Source organism: Struthio camelus, chromosome W (assembly GCF_040807025.1).
Source record: "Struthio camelus isolate bStrCam1 chromosome W, bStrCam1.hap1, whole genome shotgun sequence".
NCBI lineage: Eukaryota > Metazoa > Chordata > Aves > Struthioniformes > Struthionidae > Struthio > Struthio camelus.
The window spans coordinates 38,788,746-38,800,486 of record NC_090981.1 but is presented as its reverse complement, the minus strand read 5'-3'; the positions used below and the strand labels follow the sequence as shown (position 1 = coordinate 38,800,486).

The 11,741-nt window shown below is 38.0% G+C and overlaps 1 protein-coding gene across 2 annotated transcripts in view; it reads right to left on the bottom strand.

Annotated features, from left to right (window-relative positions):
- Window positions 1-1,691: 1,691 nt before the first annotated feature.
- LOC104150522 (EGF-like repeat and discoidin I-like domain-containing protein 3) overlaps window positions 1,692-11,741 on the bottom strand; it is a 251,960-nt gene continuing 241,910 nt past the window's right edge. The window contains exon 10 of one of the 2 annotated variants that reach the window (XM_068925621.1): window positions 1,692-3,165. In XM_068925621.1, the coding sequence (XP_068781722.1) occupies window positions 3,016-3,165 (150 nt within the window). In that variant the 3' untranslated portion in view covers window positions 1,692-3,015. The remainder of the gene's footprint in view (window positions 3,166-11,741) is intronic. The other variant, XM_068925620.1, reaches the window with a different exon arrangement.

Here is an 11,741-nt window from a genome sequence, read left to right as displayed (position 1 = left end):
CTACATTAGGTAGCATGACAACACTCACTTAATATGCAGATGAACAGGTAACATAACTAAATTACTAAACCAAAAGTTTAAACTAAATCAAAACTGGAGTTGCAAAGGATGAATAGATATGAAAAAAATCACTTAAGAACACAGAACAAACACATTAAAACGAACTACTGAACTAGGAAGCTTAATTTTCAAAAATGGCCTTCCATTTTTGGGGTACACAGTCAAGTAGTTAAATACCTATGTGCTACTATTCATATCTTTAATTAAATTCATGGTCAATTGCTCTCCCAAAACAGGAAAAAGGTTTTGGACCCCTTTAAATATTATGTGCCCCCTTAAAATATTAATATTACTACCTTTCTTTTTTTTTTTTTTTCCTGGAGGAGCCTAAAGTGCAAAACATGGGCAGTAAATAATTTAGGAATACATTTGTCCTCCATTTTTCAGAAATTTTTTGCTCTTCAAAAATACCATCATGATTGACTTTCTCTTTAAAATTGCTCACTACGCTTGAAGACCGCTTCATATATACATCATTAAGGAATGCTGTTAACACAGTTACAGACAAGACAGTAACAGTCTAGTGGCTTTTGTTATGCAGCACAAAGTAAAAAATAAAAAAACAAACTTAGCAGTGTTGCACAGGACCTCAACATTTCTTACACGTACTCTTACCTTTTGCCTTTATAAGACTCTTCCTTAAAAGTCTTATGTCTTTAAATGTCTAAGCCTTCTAAAATAAATACTTGTGTAAATACAGTTTAAGGAGTAAGTCACTTTATAGGGGCAGGATGTTTTGTGTTTTAAAATGCAAAAATTTAAGTGACACTTATCAGAAAACCTCCACAAATTAATCCTAAATTCTTGTTTGGAAAATTCCTGGCTGCTATTCTGGGGTCTTTCACAGTAAAATGGACTATATTTCGTCTGTGGTGGAGAATGTGAGATTAAATGCAGGTTTTGAAATCCAAACCATTTTGCTTCCAAAGTAAACTTTGCCCTTTGCATATTGTGGGCCAGCTAGTTGTTTATCTGGGAAGCAGGGCCCAGGTTCATACCTCAGTATTTTAGTTTCAGTGAGAATGCAATGGTGGCAACAAAGAAATTCAGAAACATTTCTTAAAACATGCAGCCCTATACATCTACATCAGCATGTTATGAAATTAAAATAGTGACAGTAAAAGCATTTCATGCCTTCAGATAAATAAAACAGTCCCTCAACCCATTGCTCCAAGAACTTTTAAGATTCGGGTGCTACAATAACAAAACCTGGCTTTCACATAGCGCTTTCCTCCCAGGAACTCCAGGTGCTTTACAAAGCTGGGTATCACTATTCCCATTGTCACAGGGACACTGAGGCACAGAGAAGTGACTTGCCCAAGACTGCATGACAAATAAGCCCCAGAACTGTGACTGCAACAAACTTTCCTGATTCCTGTATTATACCCGAGACCTACTAAATCGCACCCTCCCAGAGGCTGCTTCAAGGAGCGGTGGCTTGTGAGCGAGTCGCCTGCCATGCTGCTGGGGAGCCTGGCAGCTGCTTTGCTTCCAGGGACTGCAGCAAGGCGTAGCCGGGCCCACTGCCTCCCGCTCCCACTTTATCGCACTGCCGGTCTGGGCTGCCCGTGGATTGCTAACTACTACAGCCCTGGAATATTTCATGTCCTCCCTAGTGTTCTGTAATTTTTCCTCTTAAACCTACCTTTGACACCTTAGAATTGGCTCATAGCTGACTATCATGTTGGTAAAACAATGTAGCATACATGAATCATTTCTGTAGCTAAGACATGACAAAAAATCAGCCTCCACGTGGCTCAGAGACACACGTCTGAAAAGACGTGGTCAGGAGCAGATCCCAAGTGCCCAGCTTTTATGAGCGCCTACAACCTCAGTTGCACTCATGTTTGGGAGGAGCTTTGTGACAGGCACTGCAAAAAGAGCCTAACAAGATGGCCTCCTGGGAGTGAGGGAGTCATTCCTTCTGTGCATCTTTTAGCACCTAATTCCTTCATCCCACAGTTTCCTCCTCACAGAAATGAAGGAGCCCTCCGACCGAAGTAATCAGGCAGGCAGCTCCATCTAGGGTTGTGCGCTCACTCCTGGGCAAGGCACAAAATGGGCTCAAGATTTATGCTACACCATGTGCCTGTATCCATGTGAGTGCTTAAGGTGAGATAGCACAAGCAGCCTGGAGTCTGAGCTCAGACTCCCTGAAAAAAAGCATCTCAAGCAGAATTAATAAACTTTGACAAATTCATTAACTTCATAATATACTGATAGCAGATTTTGTTCCATATGCAGGCAGGTCACCTCTTCCAAAGAAAATAACAGTGATACTAAACAGAAAAAATGGAGACTGTGTCTATAGCATGCAAAATAGAGAAAGAAAGTGGGGTTACTTAAGAAAACCCTTAGTTGCACGAACTCTGCAGTTCAGACAAATGTAATGAAAGGTAGCTTGCAATATCACAGGTACTGTATTTTTATAGTACCACAGAGTATCTTTCAAAATATATGTCATACTGACAGTGTTTGATAGGCACAAGGGAAACAATTACTATAATGCAGTCATCCCAGAGAAAACTTATTGCTAAAAGCTGCAGTATCACTTTTTGCAAGTAAGATGACAGTATGATTTACGGAGAACTTGTTGGCCCTGTGTTTCTAAAGCTGTAAATGAGCTTTGTCATGCTATTTCTCTTTCCTTGGAAAAAGGATGCTGCTGTTCTTCCCTAACACATTTCAACCAGTGTGAACAACTTAAAAGAAAACTAGAAAGATAATTCCACAGCAAAAGGGACAACACTGTAACGGATTTAAAGGACAAAATCGGATTGGATCATTTAAAGGGCAGGCTTAGACCTCCTTGCGAAAGACAGTTAGCGGCCTACCATAAAGTGAGCACTTGTTCATGAAAAACCCATTCAGCTTCCTACAGGTTTTGCACAGTTTCTTCTACAGAGAGACTTTTAGGGATATAGAGAGTTGTGATGCCTCTAACGAAGATCCGTGTCAGTCCTCCTCTGTGCAGCCCAACAGCTCAGACCGTAAGGTGATCCTGCCATACCACGACCACGGGAGGATCCTTATGTGCCGAGCGTAGATTGGAGGGTCAATGACGTTCTTTCGGTGTGTGTCATTGTCAAAATTTCCCTGGAACACCTGTAAGGTAAGTAACAGAAAGATTTATATCTATATTGGCATTTGTGAGTGCTGAACAATGACAGAAAGAGTGAAGAAAACCGAAAGAAAGTGTTTCTTTCCACCCTAAGTAAAACCAGACACCTGCCAGATATGACAGACTCTTCCTCTATACGCAGAATTGGTTTCACAGCAAACAGCTCCTACTCGTTTGGATTATGTCTGACAAATACTGCATCAGTCATAGCCCAGAACCAGAACTGCACCCTTCTTTAATTAAACTATAAATACAGTATTTCACAAAGGGATAGGAAAATGTATGTTATTATGATATTGGGTAAATGTTTCTGAATGTTTCTGAAACAGAAAAATGTCCGAAAAATAATGTCACCTTGCTAAGCAGGGACTATTGTGTGACTCGGTGATCTCCACTACAAGCTACAGTCTGAAACATTTTCAAAGCATGGGATACGGCTAAGATGTGGATAACGGGTTAAGTACTGTGATGTTCAATTCTGCAGTGCCGACGAGATACACTTAACTACGGAAATGTTATTTGCAGTGCTGAATTAACAGCATAATTGCCCATCTTAAGCCAGATTCCAGATGCCCTAAAGTGCGGCTCCAAAAGGAAGTGACAAAAGGAGTGACTTGTCTGAAACTCTGCAGAGCAGGGCCAAGTGGGAGAGATATCCAGCTCAGAAATCCTGAAATTCAGTGTGCAGGACATGCTCCCCAGAAGTGGAAACCCGTCAGAGTCTGCTGTAGGCACCAGAGAAGGGCCAAGGATCTGACGAGATCCCTCAGATGCTGTGGGACCTAGCAGCAATGTGGGATCCACGGGGAGGAGGAGGAGGAGGCACTACCTCCCTTGCGGTTATGCCACAGTTCTGGTGTCTCCAGCCAGCTCCCTGATCATCCTTGCTGACTTTTGGTCCCAGGCTGGACACCGGACTGATGCTCCATAGGGCACCTCCACTTAATTGAGGCCCATGGATTTCACTCTTTGCCAGGGTCCTCAGAGCTGCCTATTAGTCTAACGTGCTCAGCCATGGTGCAGATCCAGCCTTTGATTCAAAATGCAGAGATTTATCTGCTGTTCTGTGAACATCCATGGCCTCATTCCAAAAGTTACATCAAAATCATTAACATTTAAAAAATTAAATGTCTTATTACTTGACATTTGTATCATGTCAAGCTAATCCAGGGAGATGCTGCTATTGTTTCACATAGAAGAACATTAGTAAAGTATAGAACAAACTTTATCACTTACGAATACATTCTGGATGCAAACCTATATCTCATTCTAAAGTTAGTGATTATCAAAGACACATCTTCTGTCAAACAAAAGTCAGCATATGATATAATGGCATCAGTTTGCAGGAAAGTCTGTGACTGCATTAAAAAATCATAATACGGAGTGTAGTGCATGTTCAGATTTATTTCCACTGGTATGAGTTAGCCAATATATAAGTGAATACCCCGACTTCAGTTTGTGTTAAGACAATGCCAGATTTTTCCCCTAACAGCTACTATTTAAATTCAAAGGCCACAGCACTGTTTTCTGGCAAAATGATCAAATTATTCTCCCCGGGTATTTTTAGTTTATATGGGAAATGTTCATGCCCTTCAAATGTCAGCCAATTCACTTTTCATTTACAAAATCTGTATTTGATGGCTTTTCGGTGGTCTATTTGAAATGAAAGAATGAGTTAAGTTTGTATCAACCAGAAAAGAATATGAACCTCCTGGAACAAGTGCTTATGTGACCGAATCAGTGCAGAATGATAAGTTTGTTGGAAGTTCTGAGGAAAAATGTCAGAGGTTGAATTCAAAAGAGACTAACCTACTATTTTAGCCCTTAAGCTGGTTCCTCCTTGACATGTTTACAACATGCTGTATGAAAATCTTCACTTTTTGGTCTCTATGCTGTATATTTTCTTTGAATTTTGAAAGCTTCTCTCAGGTGCTATCAATTTGGCATCTCAAACAAAATATGTGTATCCTCCAGAAGTGATGTTCTTTCACAAGTGATAAATTTCCCTTCTAGTCTGGCACCTCACTAATACAGAGATGGGAGCATTAAAGCACCCAGCAGTCAAGATAGATAGATAAAATTATAGAAGATGGACCACGGAAACAACAGTGCTATGAGTCTAAGGAAAAAAAAAGTATTTACCATAGAAAAATTGTTTGTTGCTTGAATACAGTATTGATTATATAAATCAGCTGGAGCTTGGGCTAACAAGATTGCTTTTGAATTTGTGTTTCATTTGTGGCAATACTACATACAATAAAAGACAACAAGCTCATTACTAAAATTGTAGAGCAGTAGCCCCCCAGCATATAATATGGATCCCAAAAAGCCTAAAAATAGGGGGTTTTCCTCATTTGATTTCTTGCCCGGGCATGCAATATAGTCATTGATATTTCAAAATATTTTTACCAAGCCAGATGATAAGCACTAGTAGCAATTCTTGCTGCAGAGCTAATGGAAAATCCTTTTACTCTCTATTTTATTTTCCCTATGGAAGATGTAATTCAGAGACAGTATTTAAACTAAAAATTAGAGTAAAAAACTTATTTGTTTACCAGAAGAACCTATCTAGAGCCCCAGTATTCCTCTTCACATACAGCTATGCAAAATAAATAAAATTAGGTGGTGCAAACCAAGCAACAAATACAGCAAAACAAGGTAGGAATTATGCCATTTACTTAGAGCAGGAAAATAAGAGGTAAATTATATTTCTAACTCAAACATGATTTCATTAGTACTTGAAGTCAAACTCACCTGTTTTAGAGGTGCCAAGTTAATTTATGTAAATCTGAAATGCATTTTGGAACCTCCCCCCGCAAAATCCAAGATCGAGTCTCAAGAAATTAATGTGCTAGACCAGAACAAGGATTTGAAGGAAAAAAATTACCAGAAAGTGAGAGGAGCTTTGCCAGCATCCACAAATGAGACTAGCATGAAATATAATATTCCTAGAGCAAATTCACTGTTTTGTTCCATTAGCCTTGCTGTGGACTCAGTGAATTTATTATGGGAAAAGTGTACTCTTTGTTATTCCTAATCTTTACCTCAGCCTAGCTTCACTAACGGAGACAAGATACTAGGAAAGAGTATGGATAATGAGAAAAAAAATCATTTTTTTAATCAGCAGAAAAAATCTGTTTCAGTAGCCAAGAGTAATATTGTCTTTAATTACCTTTGCTTTGTGGCCATATAGTTAATATTAGATGACTCAACTTAGCAATTAAAAGCTCTCAAAAAGCTGGTAACCTCATTTCATAAAAGATCACTGCTCACACTGGTTTCTAAGTAGTACTTTTTAGTGTACAACATTTCTGAAAATCTTAACAACTATTTACTAGCATTCAAGAAACAGATCTGGAAATTATAATACATAGGTCTAAGAAATTCTTCAGATCAACGCCCAGGAACAGTAAGAAACAATCTGAAAAGCTGGCAAGGAATAGAGAACAAAGTATTAAGTACAAACAAGAACAAAATATTAACGTCTCAGTGCATAAATCCAGAGCATATGTATCCACATTTTGAGTTCAGGATGGGTAATGCTCCAGTCTTCCCCTGTCTCAAACTGGATAGGAAACACAGAGTGAAATGACAAGATGGTCAAAAGCATGAAAAAAATATCCATTTGAAAATGATTAAATAGACTTAGCCTTCTGAAATGAGAGATAATAAATGCCTATAAAATCATTAATGTTAATTCTGTTGTATGATCATTAATCATAACTGATAAACTGTGGCACTCTATTTCCCACAATAATTAAGTACTGTTAAAGATCAGATAAACTGTTAGATGCAAAATCAGTCAAGGGCAATTAAACATATAGACAGAAGACATCCGGAGGCTGGGAGGGTACGCTAGAGAACAACAACTGCCCTATAGCTTTTTCTGCTCTAGTCACCTGCTGTGGATGCTCCCTGCCTTGGAGGGAGGACACTGGTGTGGGTAGAGCTTTAGCCTCACCCAGCACAGCAGCTGCCACGTGCCAGCTGCTTGTGCTTGTAGAAGTGGATTCAAGCTCCTCCTTTTTGACAATCCTGTTCTAGAATGCTAAAAAATATAGTGGTTTTATCTACTGACGTCAGTCTGCATGCTTACAAGATGTCATTTACTGAAATATTTACTTAGACGCTGCAGCAAGTTTACACATATACAATCCCCACACGCATGTGCAGCTCCTGTGTAGCTTAGTCTCCTACAGCTGTTATTGAAAAAGCAAAAAATGTGTATTATTGCACTTTTAATATAATAGCTTATTTTATTATCCGTTCATGCAAATGAGAGTGAAAACCTGGAAAATATGTAATGATACTCTCTGCGCACAGATTTCTGAAATATTTATAACTCTTGTTTATAATTGTGCCAGACAAACAATCTTGATGTCTTGCCTTCAAGCACTCACTCAGATTTTTCAATGGAATGAAGTATTTTATGGCATAAGCACCAAATCTGAATCATGACAATGTAAGTTGATTCTTATTTTTAAAAGAAAACTATTATATATTTTATGATATAATAATTTAGAAGAAATATCTGAAGAAAAATCGCTTGGGAAAACCAGAATGTATTGAAACTGATGTTTGCTTTGCTCCAGACGTGGAGCTCCAAACCAGGTTTTAGGGCATGTCCCCAGGACTAGTTAAACAGGTGGCTGCAGCACCTAAGGTTGTTTGCGGAGCTGTGTTAAGGGATGTGCAAGGAGGATGGAAATTCAGGGACTCTAATTCCCCACAGAGAATCTTGCTTGATCTCGTGTCTTGTAGAAACTTAAATTAGATGAAAAGTCTGCACCGGCCACAGAATTATTGATTGGTGCTACTTATGATAATGGAAGGGAGCGGAGACTTTAACTTTCAAGCCTCAGATTGGTGAAGCCACTCAGTCTTAAACACAATTTTTATTCTAAGCAGAATATTTTAAACATTTTTTTAACTGGAAAAGTTAATTCTGCACAGATTGGAGGCAGCTCAGTTAAAGAGAATAGTTAGACCTGGCTTCTATTTGGAAGTTGCTTCAGCGTAGACTATCTCAACTTTACAACAGTTAAAGGCACAGTATTAAAATAACATGAACTCATTTCAGTTCCAAAAACAAGCTGCACAGAAAAATAATTTTTGATAGTCATGTTCCCTTCTTCTGGAAACATTTTATTCCTTTATTACCATTCATTGAAGAAGATCTGCTCAAGCAAAAGAGAATTTGCAAATTTGAGCAGCTCCTATGCTTTAAAGCTTTTTCCTTTTGAGAAACTCTTTTCACCACGAAGAGTTACCAGTGAACAGTGCTAGGTCAAAGATAGTGAAAGAGGTCTTGAGCTTCTTAGCAGAAGCAGAGCTACCATTCACAGACATTTGGTTGTACTCTAGTACTACTGCATTCCCATGGAAGATTCCTACCGCTACGTAAGTTTGAGCGTGTTCTTTTATAAATACATACATACATATGTACATATGTATGCGTGCATGTGTTTGCATATGTGTGCATGTGCACACTAAGTTTATGTAGCGATTTAGAAAGAAAAAAAGATAGTATTCCTTTTCAGTTGGTGTATATACCAACTCTTTTTTGGGTAGGTCAGGATCTTCCACTCCTGGTCTTAGTCATTCTACTTCCTCCTTCTTCACCTGCTACTTTGTCGGGAAGTGGATAAAGAGTCAGCAGTTGGTTGGCAGGGACTGGATAACTAGACAAAAAATGTCCAGTGTCAGGAGAAGGATTGTTTTTGCCCTCTCTGTGATAAATGAATGAGAACATTTATTACACAGCCTTTATTATTTCCTCTAGTTCAGAGCAGGTAACATGCAAATAATAGTACTGAACTCATAAAGCATACTATCACATTTTTTATATTTTTCACCTGAAATCTCCCGGTGCCACTTCAATTGGAATTTATTCCACTCTATGTAGTTCAAAAGTGGTTTATGACAGAAGGTCAAAGTCAAGCAAAAAGAGAAGTATTTCAAAGACTAACTTCCGTTCAAACATGTTTACAGAACTCAAAGGTAGGTACTGTTAATATGAGCAGATTGCCTTGTTTTAGCTCTCCTCTTAGGCAGGAGAGAGATAAGTGTGATGAAGGTATGACCTAAAATGAGTATGGCTAGACCTTCAGCCGATATAAATCGTAATAGTTCCACTGAAGGTAATAGAAGCCACCATAATTTAAACCACGGGAGAACCTGGTTAGAGGGTTTTAAAGATTTAGAGAAACTAAATTCATTTGATTTGGAGTGGCAAAGTGAGAAGGAGAAAACTAAAAGCTAGCAGAAATATGAGAATATCCTTAAACTGATAAGACAAACACTTTCATTTCCAGACATCATATCTACTTTTCTCAACCAGGAAGACCTTTCACTTACGTGGAGTTTTATCTTCTCACCTTACCCACAGTACAGTCTCTTCAAGCAAAACTCCTCTACCAGGAAAGCACAACGCACCATCCACACCAGATGGAAAAAACAGATGCAGATTCTATCTTATAAACAAAAAACTACTGTCCTTTTACACAAACTCACACAATGACTTCGTGACCCCTAACTGCCTTGTGGTTTCTCTTCACATCTGCATTTGACTGTAATATCAATTACAATGGAGAATTTTTTTTTTAGTGAAATTTGAAAAAAATTAAAACACAAACAAGTAGCAATAACAGGAGCAAAACAGTGGAACACTGAAGTGCTTTCTTACCTTTTTGTGTATTACAACAGATATTAACAAATCAAATATGACATTTAGAGAATGTGTTAAATAATGCTGAAGGTGTGGATTATATGTAGGGATCCAACCTATCCATGCAAACCAGGTATTATAGTAATTAAACCTTTTACAGAAAAATAATTAGCAAAACCTTGCAGAAGTCAGTCAGATTTTTAACCTAACAACGAGCAACTTTTCACTTACAAGTAGGCTCCTGCCTTCAGTTGCCATGCAATTAACTAGACGTTCCACTGATACAATTTATATCTCTAGTTCTTCATTTTTTTCCATAAATGCAGTGGCTATTTGCATATTGGATAGTCTCTATCTACAGTTAATTGCACCTCTGATTGCTCATAATGACTGACAGTGCTGCAGATTTCTAGACTCAGTTTTAGGCTACTTTCAAACGTCCCCATCTTATTTCAAAAAATAGCCTCTAAAATGCCATTTAACACTGCAGCTAGCCTTGGGTTATCTAGACCAGGTAGTGCAATTTATGAATCACATTCGAATGTGATTTAAAAAAAAAAGGTGAAATTTGGTTTGGATGTCCTTAACGTCGGAGGCATAGTGAGCTACTGACCTCTAGTTGAGAAAAACAAGATAGCTATTAACTCCGGTCCTTTTTCTAAAATATATTTTCTTCCTTCTTGCAAGCTGTCTAAGTGTTTGTAATTTTATTGTTTCTTCAGGAGAATGGGAAAGACATTGATATTTTCCAGGGATCTCATTCAAGCTATTTACAAAAATGAGAAAGGCATCATTTTTTAAAGACATGCTTTCTTTCCAGGACCTTTTTCTCTGCATTCAAAGAAGTTCAGCATAGTTATGAACTCAAATGAACGGCAGTTAAAACAGCAGAGGCCAAATAGAGGCTGCAGGAGTTACTGTTCTTGGTATATTTTTCCATTTGAACGTGTGCAATGAAGAAAACTGAAGCTACAAAAACCACATTTCCTTCTGTTTGAAACAACTAATTCCTTTGTTACAGATTCATCAAAGATAGCGGCTGCAAATAGTGTACTTGCGAACAAGAGATACTGATCTTTTTTTCTCTGAAAAGTAACTCCACAAATGATGAAGAGGCAGAAGTGAACAGTTTCAGGAATTCACCGAAACCCATTAATACATTAACATTCATCCTGTAAACTACTGAACAGGTAAGATGTTCAGCACTAGATAAGATTAAGCAGTAACTTCCTATTTTAATGTGTTTTAAAGTCATGATATTCATCCATAAATCCTTATTTTTCACTACTAGCCTACCAATATCTCCATTATTTCTGTGTCTGAGATGTTCTTTTTATCTTTGCTTCTCCAGACTGTAAAATTACCACTTTCTTAGGATCTTAAAATTAGTTATTTTTCTTTTATCCTGCAGTTATTTTTATTTTATTCAGTCTTCCTTTCCCTCATAGTTTTTGGAACAAACTTTTTCCTAAATTTTTGGATCCCTGACCAAGGGTCATGAGATGAACACAGAACGAATAAATCACCTGCAAAGGGAGTCAGAAATCTCCATATTCTATCTTTCTCAGAAGAAATCAAGTGCTTCAACTAATAAATGGAATGAATAAGGGCAAATTATGAATAATTTATACTTAGTGCAGTTGGTAGTTTTGCCAGTGCCTACCTTAAATCTGCCTTCTTTACCCCCAGGGGACAGAAGAAACATTTTATTAGAGTTTCACTGTCCTGTGAAAACACAGATCCTTCAAAAACGTTCTTGCATTTTGCGTCAAATTTAGCATCTTCCATTAAGTTAAGGAAGGTTAATTGGTGTGGATTTGGTGCAAAGATCGGTCCTGTATCAGGCAGGACTGATGACACTATTTCTCTTCTGCTCCCCATGGATGATGCACA